We start from the raw sequence: 17770 nt of genomic DNA, 5'->3' as shown, positions 1-17770 counted from the left end.
AACGGAAAGTAAAATATGACTCAGGAAGCCCAACCTTGAATTAAACAAAAGCAATTCCATGGCCATTTTCTTAACTGCATATGCAAAATAATGTCATTCCCTTCGAAAAAATCAATCAAGTGTACTGAAATGCAAGCCCTCAGAATCACAGTTGGCCATTTGCTCTTCTGGTGATAAAGCACAGGACTGTTCAGAGGCTAAGCCTTCCGAGAGCTCTCAGGCTAGAGATCTCCCGCTGGTTTCTTTTTAATGCAGCTTTACAAATTTTAATTAGTCCTATGCTGTTAATAACTTTTTTTTGGTGGTTTATTATACAAGGCATTAAAATGTTGGGACCAATCCAGCTGAATGTCATGATATAGATGGACTGCATATGGCAACGAGACTTTGGACACAAATAAATAAATAGAAACAATTTTTGTAATAATGTCTCCCTAGAATTGTAGAAGTGAAATCCTCAATATGAAGCTGATGTAGTTTTGGGGCAAGAGAGCTCTTTAATTTCTCCTGTATTCCTTTAAACTGTTCAGGAGGAATAATTTGCTACACCTTCTCACAAAGCGTAGCATACTCAGTTCCTCACTTAGTAGTAGCCTAGAATTTAGAAAAGAATTTAGCAATATGGACTTTGATGGACAGATGGTCTGAATCAGAATAAGGCAGCTTCTCTGTGTGTGTGAAGCGCAGCAAAAAGTTAACCTTGTAAATTCACACTTCCTTTCTTGATTATTTTGTGAAGAATCATTTTTTGTCATATTACATGCACACATTTTTTTTTTAACCGGAATATCCACTTTTATATCGTACCTATTTATCTATGGCTTTTGTATTTCTGCCCCTCCTCCAAGGAGCTCAAGGAAGTACACAAAACTCTCCTGGCCCTCCTTGGTACCCTAACAATCCTGACAAGTGGACTATGCTGAGAGACACTATCTGGCCCAAGGTTATCAATCCAAACTTCTGTATCCACTTGAGATGAACTGTAAATTAACAGCTGTAAAATCAAGAGTTGGCTAGACCACCCCCCTACAGCAAGCTCCCACAACATATAAATGAGCTGAGTGTTGTTTGAGATACTCACCTGATTTCCAGGACCAAGGAAGAATTGATTTTCCATCTTTCAACAGAATGCTGGAATATCGAAGACCCACTCTTTTGATTTATTTTATCAGAGCTATTGACCATTGATCTACTTAAACTTAAGTCGCCATCTCTGAAACACAATGCAAAACAAACAAAAAGTTAAAATTGGCTTGGTACTACCTAGAAGACTTGTCTGCACTACATAACAAATGCAAGTGACCTTTTATTTATCTGTATCAATATTAGTTCTAAATTTGGTCTACGATTACAATCCCATTCTATTGAGGCAAGATCTTCCACATTTCCTCTTTACTTTCCAAGAAATCATTTTATTTTATGTAGCAACGCTCTGAAACCTTTGCCTCCCCTTTTCATTCGCTATTCACCAAGGTGCTGTTGCTCCTTTAGTCATGCAACACAAGTCTGTCTGTGGCCCTGCCCAGTTGCAGTAGGATACCAAGTGGATACCTGGGAAATCAGGTCTTGCCCCCAATGTAGAAGAAGAAAAAGAAGAAGAGTTGGTTTTTATATGCCAACTTTCTCTACAACTTAAGGGAGAATCAAACCAGCTTACAATCTCCTTCCCTTCCTCTCCCCACAACAGACACCCTGTGAGGTGGGTGAGGCTGAGAGAGCTCTAACAGAGCTGTAACTTGCCCAAGGTCACCCAGCTGGCTTTGAGTGTAGGAGTGGGGAAGCAAATCCAGTTCACCAGGTCCGCCACTCATGTGGAGGAGTGGGGAATCAAACCCGGTTCTCCAGATCAGAGACCACCGCTCCAAACCACCGCTCTTAACCACTATACCATGCTGGCTCTCCACTACCCCAGAAAAGCTTCAGGAACACTCAAAATAAAATGACCTAAATATTTTATTTGTCTATAATTTGTCTTCTTTCCCCTAAGGTCACTGAGCTATGTCACATGAAGAGGGTCTGATTCCCATAGTGTGTGTGTGTGTGTGTGTTCGCGAGCGTGGGGGAGGGAGTTAAGTCAAAACAGCAGCCAAAACCTATTGTGTTTGACGCTCCCAGTCAGATGATGAGGCGAATACAGATTTGTTCAGATTAAGCAAAACAATGCAAACAGCTACCAAACAGATTGTTCAGAAGTAGATTCCCAGATAATAGGTGACCCCCCCTCCATTAGCTGAGGGCCAGCTTCCAAACTCCCTCCTGGGAAGTTTTGCTGGGTCCCAGCCTTGCTAGGAGATAGCACATGGGGTTTTCTGGGGAGGGGGAAATCAGAAATCACTTGCAAACTGGTCCCCCAATCACCTGAGAGTCAACATCAGATCCTCCTTCTGTGGCCACTGCTAAGCAACCAAAACAGTATTGCCAGCATTTAAGCCTTGGTTTCTTGACCCTTTCCAGGGCTATTCTGGCCTTTGAGGGAGAACCTATCAAGGCCAAGCCTGGTTACTTGTCACACCACAACTTCCACAACTCACCAAGGCCCGGCTGCTTGATACTGTTCAATAGCAGCCATCCTATGAAAGCCAGTGTGGTGTAGTGTTCAGAGTCTTAGACCAGGATCTGGGAGACTCAGGTTTAAATCCCCACTCTGCCATGGAAGGAGAAGGAAGCAAGAATGGGGGAGATTATATGGGGGCTGTTAGGAAAGGCAAAGAGGAAATAGTGTGGGAAGAAGGATACCAGAGAAATGAAGTTTCCCCCCACCTATAAATCCTTGTGGATTGACCATCGCACAACAGGGCCTGGCCTAGCCTGACAGCCAGAAGCACTCAGAATTTTCCCAGTGACAAGCTGCCAGGAGGAAGAAAGAAGGGTAAGGAAGGAAGAAGGGGTGCGAATAAAGGTACATTGGTGGGTGGGAAGGAAAGAAATGATGAGAGGCTATGGGGGTTTTCAGGAAAGGGAAAGAGGAAGGAGTGGGACAGGGTAAAATGAGATTCCCCAACAAATCCTTGCAGATCCCTTGCTTGTGCATACTAATTTCTAGAATATAGTGAAATTGTCTTTATTGACACCTACTGATATGACATTACTACCTTTCTATGTAAGATCTATCCTCAGTGCCATATGACATAAGTGCAACAAGAACTGTCGGTGGGATTTCTGCCCAAAATAACCCATCAATGCACCTGCCACAGTGCTTTGAGTTGTCCCTGCAAGCTATCCTTTTTTGGCAACTTCAACAGCTCATAGTTGTGATAATCTGAACAAACTTTCTAAATCAAAGGGAAGGATCAAAACCAAAAAACAGGGCTAGACCTATATGTCCAAAAGCTCTTGAAACCAGTGTTTCTGAAACAGCGGCTTAACTCCTACGCTGCCAGCTTTGGAAGCCCACAAGTATCCTTGCTGAGAAGAGCTTGTGCTTCAATTACCGGCTAAGGTTGCCCTTTACTTATTGGGGAATAAGCCATGCTGAACTACATTTAACTAAATCCCAAGCAATTATACTTGGGGGTACTGCTGGCCTCCAATCAGAGGCCCAGACCTTGTTAGGGGCATTTATTACTTTTTATCAACTTTGGCTGATACAATAGCTATGGCCATTCTTCAAAAAGAGTGATCTGGTCATAGTGATCCATACTCTGATTATATCGTTCAGTTACTATAACCTGCTTTACATAGAGCTAACTTTGAAAACCATCTGGAAACTTCAGCTTGTTGAAAATCTAGCTGCCAGGCTATTGTCAGGTGCAGGATATAGGGACTGTATCACCCTAATGCTGAAAGAACTGCACTGACTGACCATTTGTTTCCAAGAACAATTCAAAGTACTGGTTCCTACTTTTTAAGTCCTAAATGGCTTGGGGCTGGGTATTCTCCAGGATGAGAGGAGCATGCCTATTATATTAGATGCTTTGGAACCCAGGCAGGATAATGTTGCTGCAGCTGTCTTGTTTCTGGACTTCCTAGAGGCACCTGGTTGGCCACTGTGTGAACAGGCAGCTGGACTTGATGGACCTTGGGCTGATCCAGCATGGCTGTTCTGATGTTCTTACTTGAAGAATTGCTTCCTCCCATATTGTCCAGCCTGCTAGTTATGATCTGCCTCACAAGCCCTGCTATCTGAGCCCCCTCTTTCAGAAGAAAGAAAATGGAGAAACAAGGAGAAAGAAGAGTTGGTTTTTATACCCCAATTATCTCTGCCTTTAAGGAGTCTCAAACTGGCTTACAATCCCTTCCTCTCCCCATAACAGACACCTTGTTAGGTACGTGGGGCTGACAGTTTGAAGAGACTAGCCTAAGGTCACCCAGCAGGCTTCATGTGTAGGAGTGGGGAAACCAACTCGGTTCACCAGACTAGAGTCTGCCATTCATGTGGAGGAGTGGGGAATCAAACTTGGTTCTCCAGATCAGTGTCCATCATTCTTGACCTCTACACCAAGCTGGCTCATGGTGGCAACCAGAGACAGGACTTTTTTTAGTAGTGGCACCTTGCATATGGAATGTCTTCCCCTTGAAGCTCACCTGGCACCTACACTGCTTATCTCAGGCACCAGGCCAAACTATTTCTGTTCACCCAGGCTATTAATTAAAGGGTTGATTTTTAAAATTCCATTTTAGTCTGGAACCTGATATTTTAAGCTGTCCGTGCTGCTTTTATGGTCTATGTTTTTATGCTGGGCTGTGTTTTTAATGCTGGATTTTAATTAGTATCTTTTGATGATTTGTTTGCATTATGTTTGTTTTGTATATTGCCTTGGGTAGATTGCCAGAGAGATGGCATAAACCTCTAAATAAATAAATACATAAATAAATAAATAAATGCAAACTGTTTGCTAATTATGCCAATCAAGAATTTTTTTTCCTGCCAGCTGTTTTTCATCTCCTCCTGTCTAGAAGGAAAATTCAAAGACTCCCCTCTCACAAAGGCTTTGTCCCTGCAACAGTGGTGAACCAGAAATGCTGGAACATGTCCTTCAGAGGTGTAGGTACTATAAGGAGGACAGGGAGAAGATTCTCGGCCCTCTTTTAAGAAAGAGCATTGGTTATCCTGACTCTGTTAGCGTTAACATCCTTCTTAAGGATGAATTTTCTCAGTAACAAAGTTAGTGGCCAAGTTTTGTAGAATAGTATTTAATTACAGGAAATCTAAATAGAAATGAAAAGTTGTAGAGAGGACTGATTGTTTAAATGTATATTGTTGACCAGTTTTTAAAGAGAGTAATATTTTGTATAGTGTTTTAATCAAATGTATTTTTATACTGCCGGTTTGGGTATGCCATGTAACCGCAAACATTTTATGCTTCGTCTAAGTACCATAATGGAGCCCCGTGGCGCAGAGTGGTAAGCTGCAGTACTGCAGTCCAAGCTCTGCTCACAACCTGAGTTCAATCCCAACGGAAAGTTGGTTTCAGGTAGCCGGCTCAAGTTTGACTCAGCCTTCCATCGTTCTGAGGTCAGTGAAATGAGTACCCAGCTTGCTGGGGGTAAAGGGAAGATGACTGGGAAAGGCGCTGCCAAACCACCCCATAAACAAAGTCTGCCTAGTAAACATTGGGATGTGATGTCACCCCATGGGTCAGGATTGACCTGGTGCTTGAACAGGGGACCTTTACCTTTTTTAAGGACCATAATAATAATAAATAATATATATAATCTCCTCCCGTCAACTATCACAAAAAATGGGACCGGAAAACATATCTTTATCTGAGCCTTTGCTCAAACCAGGATTTGTTTCAGTTCTCTTCTGAGCCAACAGCAAAGCTTGTCTAGAGACTTGAGAGAAAGATGGATAAGGCCCTTTGCTCTAAAACCTTTGATTTGGTTGCACCAAGCAGTATAGGGCTCTGAATCTATTCAATTCATGTATACGTAAAAATTCCCATCTAGAAAGTTCCTGCTTGTATTTTTTTAAGTCTTGAACCTTTGACAGTTAAATATCAAACAAATGTACACACTTCAGCTTGAAGCATTTAATCTTTATAGAAGTGAACAATCCTCACATTTAGCTGAACTAAAGATTTGGGCTACTGCACATTTGATTTCAGTGGGGTTTTATTGGTTTCCATGAAACTTACTGTCAGTGAAGCATGATTTGAACCAAAGCCTTAATTCTACTCCTAACTTGGTGGTGGAAACTGCTATCAAGTCACAGCCAACTTGTGGTGACCCCGTAGGGTTTTTAAGGCAAGAGATGGACAGAGGTGGTTTACCATTGTCTGCCTCTGTGTAGGAAACCTGGACTTCCTTGGTGGTCTCCCATCCAAGTACTAATCAGGGGCAACCTAGCTTAACTTCTGAGATGATGAGATCAGGCTAGCCCCAGCCATCCAGGTCAGGGCACTCCTGTCAAGAAGTTGAGGTCCCTCAATTTCTTGGATTGCAGGATTTCTTTTGGTTCAGGCCTAGAGGCCTATGAATTCTGTGTTATTGGGATTTTAGACCAGCAAAATAAGTTTCCTTTTGAAAACTGCTTTTGTGGAGAGAACAAGATAGGCAGCCAGCAGCTTCTCGTTAAACCTTTCTCTCCCCTTTTTGGAATGCAAGGCCGTGCATTGCCTCTACCTTGCAGGGTAAGTGTTGCACTTAAATTTTGAAGTGAATTGGGAGGGGATTGCCCTTGTCCTTTCCCTGGAGCTCAACCTTTAGTAAAGGGCTGGTAGCAGCTACTCCTTGGACTTGGGGCGAAAGCCTGGAGTTCAAGGTTTTGTCTTTTTGGGAAACTTTTGACCAAACCAAAGCAGCCCAACTGGTGGAAGCTGGTTGGAGCTCTTTGACAATTCCTCAGAAGTAAAAACTATCAATAGAAATGGGATGAACTTTGGTGTGTTGAGTGTTGCAGCCTTAAACATGCTGATTATCTCCCAACAACATGCACTAATGCTGAGTTTCAGTTTCTCCATGTAACTGCTAGGAAACTGACTACAAAACTCAAGGTCAGGATTTATAAGTCCATAATTTCAGCCATTTCACTGAACCCCAAGAAAATGCTATCATGGATGCCAAGCCAACAGTACACTGCTGCTCCACACACATACACATACTAAAGTCTGCAGAACCAAAATACTGACGGAGAAAAAATAATTTCAGCTGGGTTCAAAGAAGGAGTCCAACCACTACTAACAACTGGAGTAGAAACACTTTTCTTTATTGATTGATCATGCTCAAGGAAAGCATCTATTCCTAAGGAAGTTCAAGATGCTGACAGCTTTACAGACAAAAAATATAAACATATATAGGCAAACTGACATCAGGAACTTGCATAACTTTTACACCAATCACACACTCAATTTCTACTTACAGCACCCATGGTTTATCCTCACACTAACTCATGCATACAAGTTCCAGGGATGTTCCAGGAATGTTCTCTTCTTTTAGACATTTCATACCATATCTTACTTTAACAGTCTTAAACTGGCCGGTCTGATAAGAGATTGACATTAACGAACAGATTCCCATCACCCTTCATTATGAATTTTCTGGCATACCCAATCAGTATACGGAAGATCATCAAGCAATAGAAAATACACTCTTTCTTCAAAATATGTAATATACAACTAGAGAGTGTAGAAAATTAGTCTGGACCTCAAAGTTTTTTGAGCATTCAGTGTTACAGAATCCTGTCCCTTCCCCACCCCCCCACCAAAAGTTTTAAACTGAACTGTGGAAAGATATATACAAAAAGGCACTTTTATTTAGAAACGACACATTCTAATTTCCACATCTGACAAAAGCACCTAACAGACTTGACTAATATTATGCATCCGCAGTTCACTAGTTAATGCCTCCCAATGTAGTTCCTTCTGACTTTCTACAGCACAGTTGAAAATTATTTTCTAGGTTTGAACATATAAAGATAACATCGTTTCTCTGCTACTCTCAACCTTGCAGATAAGAGCTGGGGAAAGAATTGATAAACTCTTTCTGCATTTTTAAAGAGAGAGGAAGGCAGTTTTTACTACATTATTGTTGCTCAACTGCCTGGAGAAAAAAAGTCCTATCCCCTTAAAAGAGGCTTAATGGGATGATATTTACCAGGTGACGATGTCATTTATATCCATGCCATGAAAAGCTTCAGCTGTCCATTCCCTTTGGCTTCCCATACCTGTCAATTGCAGTCATGACTTCCCCCATTGGCTAAAATAAAGAGAATGCAGAATTCCCACTGCGTGAAGTAAAAAATTGTATTTGCATTTTGCCATCTCTCTTCATATCTAGAAAGCATAGAGAGTTGCTTTAAAAAAAAAATGAAAGCTGGGTATTTGAGCCAGCAAATGGGCCAAGTGGATACTGGGTGGCATGCCTGGATTTGACGAAACATGGCCAATCAGACCTAGCCTAAGGAGAACAGTGCACCATCTGGTTTAAAAACCCAGTGGGCCTACAGTTTGCTTGAAAGCATTTTCATTATGCAGGAATCTGAACAAATCACAGGATCTACACAGGATCCTTTAAGGAATTATAGGCGCAATGATTAGACACATAATTGTAGACCTTATCCAACGGAGAGTCCTGATTTACAGCTAAGAGTGCCATCTGATGAAAAACCAAACAATTTTTGCGCCTCATTTTATACTCTATTATTTTCGTGGGGCGGGGTTGATTTTTTCACTTTAGGGGTCATGATCTTTAAACATTCGTGCTATAAAGGATGCTGTTCACTGAAAAATACTTATACACATCCAGTGGGAAAGATCAAAATGTAGTACACTCTGCTCTTCTGCCTTCTGATTCCATACACAATAAACCTTCTCATGGGGAGGGAGGGAAAACAGTTATTACCACTTTCCTTCCTAGATCTCCCCCTGCTGCACTACAGAGCACACTTCAAAAGAAAAATTAACAGAATGCATCAAGGTACAGACGTGAAATTACACTGGAGAGGATTATGGCTTATGCTGAACTAAGAGTAGTCCATTAGGAATTTCCAGGAAGGGGCGCAGGAGACAAAAGTGAACTTTTCACAATGATTTTCTCCCTAAAAGTGTTAATGCTTGAAATATAACAGACCTGGGAGTACACAATTTACTGAACGTCTGCAGTGAAACAGACATCTGTCATAGTGCATTACGGCAACCTTAAATCATTTTGGGACGCTGCAAGTCGCAGATGTTCCACATTACAATATTTCTCCGCCTCAGAACATGTTACTGGATACGTTTGGCGTTTTCTGCAAGCTCCTCCTTACTGTTAAGACTTTTCAACTAGGGCAGTTGCAAAACGGTGCTTAGGGTCTCAGCAACGTCCCTGCCCTGATCTAGGGAAGCGCTTTTAAATGCCAGTGGAGTAAACGGGACTTCAAACTGCTTAACTTTCTCCGTATTCTGCCTCCGGCCTTTACTTCAGGCCATTCATAATTCATAAGCATTCTTTTTATGACTCCTCCGGTGCTTTCATGCAGAATCTCTCCTTGGTTTTCTATATTGCTGATTTTGACCCACAAGTGTCAGCAGTTCCGAAATTTAGAACAGGCTCTCCTCTTTCTATGGAAACTGAGAAGTGATACGCCTTAACTTTCTCCGTATTCTGCCTCCAGCCTTTACTTCAGGCCATTCATAATTCATAAGCATTCTTTTTATGACTCCTCCGGTTCTTTCATGCAGAATCTCTCCTTGGTTTTCTATATTGCTGATTTTGACCCACAAGTGTCAGCAGTTCCGAAATTTAGAACAGGCTCTCCTCTTTCTATGGAAACTGAGAAGTGATGCGCCGTGAGAAAGCGAGGCAAAATCTTAGTCTGGTACCCCTCCCCAGTCAAATTCAGTAAGAGGATACAGCCATCAATACACTCCCCCTTGGCATTACTTGAAGAACATGCCACACACGGCAAGGCCTTTTCATGTAAATAGGCAGAATGGATATAAAATCCTTTCCAGGTTCAGAATGTGGCCAAACAGTGAACTTCAGTGGCTCGTTCATCCCTAAAATCTTTGACTGCCACAGCACAATATTTCTGAGTTCAAGACACAAAGAAAGTACCACTAAGTTAAACTGAGCTTAGTTCCAGAACAGCAGAGAATAGAATAGCAGAGAGAGGCGTTCATTTACACAGGATTGGGCTAATAAGACGGCAGTGCTAAGAGGATATTGGCTGACATTCTTTTAAGCCTCAAAGAAACTCTTTGAGGCTTAAAAGCTCTGCCTCCAAGGGGTAAATGAGCACCCACTGGTACCAGCTCGTTAAAGCTAATTGCTATGAATGTCCAGTAAAGTTTTTTCCCCCCAGAAAGCGCAAACTGAACATTTCCAGCACGATACTTAACTGGTAACCTCTGACTACCGGATGAGTCATATCATAAAGGTGTTTGTAAAGTAGCAGGGTCTTCTTATTTGTGCATTACATGTAACTGGATTTTAGTTTTATATCTCCCAGGCCCCCAAGATTTTACAATGCACAGATATTTGGTTAAAAATGAAACATTATCTTCCAATAATCACAGCACAATCCTAAAGAGAGTCATACCCTTTTAAGTGTGCTGAAGTTAATTGTCTTCAAAGGGTCTAACTCTGATTAGGATTGCACTGACATACAAAGACTAGCCAATTGTCTCTGAAAAGTATACCAGAAGTTGACAAGTTTGAAGAAAATGACACAACCTGTCCTTCTATTACGGATTTGCCTTCAGAGGAGGCAGAAGACACCTACGGATGAGGTGCCTTTGTTTTATTTTAATGCTTTTAACCTAATTTTGCCTTACAAAAATATCTCTGCCATAAATTCCTCCAAAAATTTAACATCTTTCAAGCAGATGCTAAACCAGCAATTATAAAATTAAGTAACATATGCCAGACATATACATGCAAATAAGGATAAAAATGTTTTATGGAGCCAGAGGCATAAGTTATGGAAGCCTAAAGACCTTTTGCTATGCTTTCAAGCTCTGCTACAGTAAGCCTTGTCCATAGTCCCCGAAGAAGTGATCTGGAAGAATGTCCCACTGAAGCGAATAGGACTTCTCAGTCAAACACAAAGGATCATAGTGCCAGTCCACCAAATCAACGGACTGTGGCTAAACCAAACCTAACAAGGATTCCTTCTTTTCCTGAGCCTATGGGCATCCACAAGCAGAAGAATAAGTGGCAAATGCCTACAAGAGCCTGTAACAACCCTAGGAGACAGGCAAAAGGGGGCCAAAGGGGTTTCCAAGGTTTGCCAGTGAAATCCTAAACTGAGTCAATGGGCTTAGAAGGAAGGGGTAACTCTGTTTAGGACTGCACTGTGCGCCACCGCTGAGCTACACATGGAAAGAGGGGGGGCATAAACTCCGGAGACTGAGTACGTGTGCATTTTTTTTATTTATTTATTTAACGTTCCGATTTTCAGCCCTCCCTCCCCAGCAAGTCGGCTCAGACAAGTATGTTGGCACTTCTGGGAGCAGGAACCAGAGGCTTCGCACCTGTGCAGAGCTCCCAGCTCCATCAGCACCTGTGTTTTGGGAGGCCTTGTCCTCCAGCCAACAAGCATCACGCCCCCTTTTGCTCTCCTAAATAAAGGGAACAGTCCTCAGTCTTCTCTGTACTCACTGGCTTGACTTCACTATCCCTTTGTCTTTCAAGGGCACAAAAAGTACCACCTCTCGTGCCTCTGACGGTAAGCCAAGCGATTGCATTTTAAATACTTGGGGGGTGGGGGGAAGAACCATTTCAAAATGTGACGTCGCCATGCACCGTTACACACCGATCCTAAAGTTTTAATAAGATGTAGGCAGGAAGAGATTGCAATCGGCACCCATAAATATAATTGCGGGAAGGGGGCTTTTAATTTAAGGGGGGGAGAGAGATGGGCTTACATGAAAGAAGGGGTCTCTCTTTTTTTGCCCAAGACATGGAACAACGTCCCCCCCCCTACTTGTAACGTCAGGAGTTAATGAAGGAGGAGGAGCCCAACACTCTGGGAGTTATTATGCCCGGGGAGGTTTTGCACTGGATTTGCTGCTCTGTAGATGCACATTTTCCCCATCCAAAATCTCAAAACTCAATAAGCCCCCATGCAGAGTTTTGAGAATTCGGATGGGGAAAATGTGCATGTAGAGAGCGGCAAAACCTCCCATGCATAAATGGCCCCTGGGTTTTGAGCACGCTCTGTTTTATTGGGGGGGGGGGGGAGAGAAGGCACCTGCCTGCGCGAACAAAGCCGCTCGCCTTTTGTCTCCGGCGCTCGGCCCCCCTCCGCGAGGCGTTTTTCCCTGCTCTTGCAAAGCCTCGCAGGTTTTTTCCCCCGGCGCTGTGTCGCAACGACGGCATCCAAAGCGCGTCCCCCTCCTCGGCGCGGCACATCTGCCGGAGAGAGGCCCGGCAGGGAGCGAGACGCGAGGCTCCGGCAACCTCCTTTTGCACGGCTGCTTGCAAAAATAAAACCCAGGCCATTCCATTGACGCACGGGAGGTTTTGACTTAGATTTGCCGCTCTCTACATGCACATTTTCCCCATCCAAATTCTCAAAACTCAACAATAAGCCCCCAGGCAGAGTTTTGCATCGAGAGAGCGGCAAATCCAAGGCAAAACCTCCCGTGCATAAACGGCCCCAGAGAGACCCAAGGAGGCCACTGCTTTGCCCAGCACATTGGAAGCTGCAGGGGGTTTTTTGGGGGGGGGAGCGGGATCCTCTTGGCGGTCTGGCTGCAGGAGGAGAGGCTGCGAGCTCAAGGCCGGGGAATCGGGAGGGCGTCCCGTCGAGGGACGACTTACTCCCGAGGAAACCGGCTTCGAGGATGGGGTCGGCTGGATGCCACGCCGTGCGACGCGCTCTCGCCTCTCCGCTCCGGATGCCATCAGAGCGCCCGCGAGCTCCGGCGCGCCTTTCTCCCACCCCCGGCCGGGGAACTGCCGCGGCTTCCCCGAGGTCCGCGGGGCAAGGCGCAGGCTAAGCGGGCACCGTCGTTCCCGGCCAAAGCCCACCAGGAACCAGCATGCAGCCCGCGCAAGCACCGGGCATGCCCCCACCTACCCACCCAGGACCATTGATCCGGCAGCTACGCTTCCACGCACTGGGTCGGGAGGAGAGCCTTTTGAGCGTCGATCACTCTGGATTCCAAACCAAATCATGCCCACCCCCCATGCATGCACACGCCCACGCCCCCATGCATGAACACGCTGCCTGAAATACCCGCCTTTCAACAAAGCTTCGGCTAAAACTTAGAAAAGGTTGCGAGTGTCTGTGAATCCAGCAACAACTTGGGAATGCTAACACATGAACGCATGAGGAGGGAAGGGGCCGTGGCTCAGTGGCAGAGCACCTGCTTGGCAGGCAGAATGTCCCAGGTTCAATCCCCGGCATCTCCAGTTAAAGGGACTAGGCAAGTCAGGTGATGGGAAAGACCTTTGCCTGAGACCCCGGAGAGCCGCTGTGGGTCTCAGATGGACCAAGGGTCTGATTCAGTAGAAGGCAGCTTCATGGGTTCATGTGTCAACACCCCTCTCCACTGTTCTTCTCTTTGCGGATTAAACAGAGCCCCCCCCCCCCCACACACACACACACAAATCACACTACGACTTTTTCTTGGTGGGCAAGCCTGTGAGAATCGGGCGCAATCCGGCATAAAAAACCTGACATCTACTTAAAAAAAAAAATTCATCATCCGTAAGAGAACTGACAACTTTTCACGGGGCACGCACATCACCGTCGCTTGACAGTAACGATGACACCCACGCCTCCAAAGTAGCAAAGAACATGGGGGGGGGGGAGAGAAGGAGGCCCGAAGTCTTTGTAAGAGAGGGGGGCTTCCAAGAGCAGCCGCGTGCTTCTACAGCCACGCTGAGACCCGAGGACCTCAGCCTACCCACGGCCCACCCAACACACGAGCCAAGTTCGAGGAGCCCGGCGAAGAAACTTCCAGGCAGCGCAAAAACGCCGCCACTCTCCGCATCCTTCCCAGGCGGACAGTGTCCAGGACCGCCTTTCAAATTGTGACAGTACCCCAGAGATCTCCCGGTAATAATTGGCTTCCAGACTGCCAGGGAAGGAATTTCTGCCTAGCTACAAGCCTGCTCTGTGCACTGGGTAACTGGGCTAAGAGTCACGGAGTGTCAGATGAAACTGCAACTGTCCTGAGTCGCCTTTCTGTCTGTAATACAATCAGATATGCATAACTTGTTGATGTATCGTCATAACTTGAATTTGGATAAATATCTCTTCCCCAGTATAATCGGGACTCAGAGATTTCTGCCCATTAGGGCCTCTGAGTCAGCAGCTGCAAATAAACTGTTTTCTTGATAACGATCTTGGGTCTCCCTCTCCCCCGCCAACCCCTGTTTTCCTGCAACAAAATTGACAGCTGATGCACGGGAGGTTCAGCCTGGGATTTGCCCCTCTCCCCATGCCCCTTTCCCCCATCCGAATTCTCAAAACTCTGCAGGGGGGGCTTACTGTGAAGCTCTGAGCATTTGGATGGGGAAAAGGTGCATCCCAAGCATGGCAAACCCAAGGCAAAGCCTCCCCTGCACAAACGGCCACTGTTCCTCGGCCCCGCCCCCAATAGTATTGGAAGCACCTGTTCAGAACGACAGAAACATTATAGAGGGAAATTATGGATGTATATGAGGATGGCTAAATTAATGGAATTCCTACATGGAAATGATATGGAAGCATTTAAAAAAACTTGGGCAAAGGCCATCGCATATTGGGATAAACTGGCCAAAATGGATTTTACTATTTTAGCCAGTGAGTTATAGAAACAACTTTACTGACTTTTTTATTATTACTATTAACAATTTTTAAAACTGTTTAGACACTTCTGCGGAAGTCAGGTGACGGGTCCCTTTTTAAGGTGGGTGGAGGGTCAAAAGGGTATTATTGCTTTGTTGAACTTGATAACTCGATATAATTATAATTGACAGAGTAATAACAAAAGAAATAAAAAGAAAATGCAAAAGAGCATTTGTTTATTTCGTTTTACATTATAAAAATAAAAAATAAAATAAAATAATAATAAAAAAGAACGACAGAAACATTCAGCTTTTGCTACGCCGGGACCCAGCTATTTCCACGGGCTGGGCGGACGGGCGGGCGGGGTCAAAACGCCCGCTTGCCTCCGAGTAAACCCACCCGAGCGCACGGCGTCGGTGAAACTTCGGAGCGGCGCCACTCCCCCCCCCCCCGCCAACGCACAAGGGCCGGCGCGCGACACCGCTACTTCGAACCAATCGCGGCCTCGCCACGCGCGGCTTCCCCCCCCCCCCGGCTTCTCCCGCTCCCTCGAGCGCCCCCACCCCGGCATGAGCGGCTGGACGTCCGTCCATTCCCCCCGACACCCCCCCCCACCCAACGCCAGGCTGAGGCGAGAGGGTAGGAGGGCACCTCCGCGGCGATTCCAGACACACACACCCCTCCCCGAGCCCTGACGGTTGGATGCTGTAGCAGCCCCAGAGCCTAAACGCACCCCCGGCGAGGGAGGGGGGCGTCTCTGATCGAGACCAGGCGCCGAGGCGGGCGGCCGAGGAGGGCAGACCGGCTTCTCGCCTGACAGACACACACACACACACATCCCCTCACGCTCGCCTCCCGGCCTCCCCTTTTGTCCAACGGCCGGGCGCGTCGCGATTTACCCGCCGCCTTGCGTCTCCTGGCGCTCCTCGGTCCTGGCGATCTCTTTTGTCTTGTAAAAGATCAGGAGGAGGCTGATGGTGCAGATCGTCCAGCGCTTCCGGATGGCGCGCATGGTCTCCCGGCGAAGGGGGGGGCGTGCCTCCCGTTTCCTTTGTTTGGCAGGATGGGTTTGTTTCCACACACACACAAAAGGAGGAGGAAGAGGAAAAGGCGAGTGACTGGGGCCGGTGGGGAGAACCGTTGGAACCCAAAAAGAAAAGGGAAAAAAAGGAGCGCTGTCTCGCTGCGCAAGGATCAGAGGCGGCTGCGGCTGCTGCTCTTTGCCCGGGGCGGACTCCCCTTCCCGGCCACGGCCCCAAAGCCCACGCGCTCCCACGACCTCCGCGCCCGCCGCTGCGCGCGCCTTCCCCACTGCCTTCCCGTTCGAGGCAACGGCAGAAGGCGGCAGCCGCCCGTCTCCGGGGCGTCGCTTAGCCCCGCCCTTTCCCTGGCGGGGAAATGATGAGCCAGGGCCGGCCAATCGGCGGCCGGGGGAGGCGGAGACCGCGGCGGCCCGAACTTTAAAAAGCGGCCGGCGAGCCGCGTGGCGCTGCGGCTGCCGGCGCGGACGGATCCAGGTTTGCGGGGCTCAGCGTGCACGTGCGCCGAATCCCGCCCATGTTGTCCCCCGCGCGGAAACGAGTGGTGCGCGTTGCCCAAGCCGGAGCTGGCCTTCTTGAAGGAAATGAGCTGCTGTCGGTTTCGCTTTCTTTGGTGACGGCCACTTCTGCATGGGAGGTTTTGCCGCTCTCTAGGTGCACATTTGCCCCATCCGAATTCTCAAAACGCTGCATGGGGGTTTGTTTTTGAGTTTTGAGGATCTGGATGGGGGAAATGTGCATCTAAGAAGCAGCACAACCTCCCATGCATAAATGCCTAGAAGGCGCTGTCCCAAAAGAGGAAGTTAATTTGTTTGAGCCTCTCTGTCATTTAGGCATGGAGGTTTTACCGGAGGTTCGTGGCTCGTTGGACCCACACTTTCTTCCTTAGAAGCTATGCGCCAACAGTCTCCAAACTCAAAATAAGAAGCCCGCCCCTTGAAATGTTGCTTTGTGATTGGCTGTAGTTCTTTTTTCCTTTTTTCGAATGAGAAGGGCCCCCCTGCAGAAATCTGCCTGGACAAAATGCATTTTAAAAGGCAAAAACAAAATGGAGCACCCTAAAAGAAATGAGGGGGTGAAACCCAAGCCTTGTTTTAGAAGTCCATTCTCCTGCCCAAAAAGAACTCCCAAGAAGCTGGAAGTATTTGAATCCCCACCTCTTTATGCACTGTTTTGTAATTGGCTGTGAGAGAAATCAAGCTTGCATGCCCTGCACGTTGCCTAATGCATGGGGATTTTACCCCGGCTGAGCTCAGGGGAGGTGGAAGAATCAGGGTTTGTGCAGGCTGGCAGCGAAGTCATCTCCAATGGAGGGGGAACTCATGCATAACTCCAAGTAACAACCGAGACAGACCTGTGAACATGAATGAAAGCACCCATCCATAAACAACCTAGAAGGCTGCCAGACTTGTGCTGCAGAAGGCAGCCTTGTGGATTCAAGGTCAGGTCATCTGGAACCGCACACCTTCCTGTGTTGCTGGCCACCTGGGTGCATTTGGGGTTTATGTGTGTTTGGTGGTATATCTGCACTTCATCCACCTAGAGAAGGCACTCCTGGGATTAGGGAGGAATTGGAGAGCTTTGAGGAGCACAGGTGGTTATTTTGTAAATATGTGAAAAAACGTGTTATAGGATATAACGAAGTACTTTCTGCTTTCTCTCTACTGAAAGGACAGTTGTTCTCTAACATTTCAATTCTAAAGAGTTACTCTAGTCTAAGACCATTCAACTCAATGAGTTTAGACTGGAGTAACTGCATTGGATTGGATTGTAAGCTGCTATCTGGGAGGGACTTTCCTAGGTAGTGTTTAATATAGTTTTGCCCTTGCTTTTTAACCAAAGCTGTTCACAAGGATTGGCCATTAGACCTTTCAAAATATTGTCCAACAAATAATAAAATACTGGTCCAGCTTTAACTTTTAGAATAACCGCTATACCTTAATAATCAGCAAGTTTGATACTAATCACATTAAGACTGATACTATCAGCATGGTTGAGAACAACTAATTGAGAACAACCAAAGAATTAACTGTTGTGGGGGGAAGTGAATTTAACTTTTTTTAAAAAAGTGTAATGAATAATTACA

General features: G+C 46.1%; 1 protein-coding gene across 1 annotated transcript in view; it reads right to left on the bottom strand.

Moving 5' to 3' along the window:
- The window catches only part of ST8SIA4 (ST8 alpha-N-acetyl-neuraminide alpha-2,8-sialyltransferase 4), a 113481-nt gene extending 97825 nt beyond the window's left edge, over positions 1 to 15656 (bottom strand). The window contains exons 1-2 of the mRNA XM_056848491.1: positions 15544 to 15656; positions 1082 to 1213 (exon numbers count right to left, since the gene is read on the bottom strand). Of these exons, the coding sequence (XP_056704469.1) occupies positions 1082 to 1213; positions 15544 to 15656 (245 nt within the window). The remainder of the gene's footprint in view (positions 1 to 1081; positions 1214 to 15543) is intronic.
- Positions 15657 to 17770: the final 2114 nt, after the last annotated feature.

Source organism: Euleptes europaea, chromosome 4 (assembly GCF_029931775.1).
Source record: "Euleptes europaea isolate rEulEur1 chromosome 4, rEulEur1.hap1, whole genome shotgun sequence".
Classification (NCBI taxonomy): Eukaryota; Metazoa; Chordata; class Lepidosauria; order Squamata; family Sphaerodactylidae; genus Euleptes; species Euleptes europaea.
This window is presented reverse-complemented; position numbering and strand designations above follow the sequence as displayed.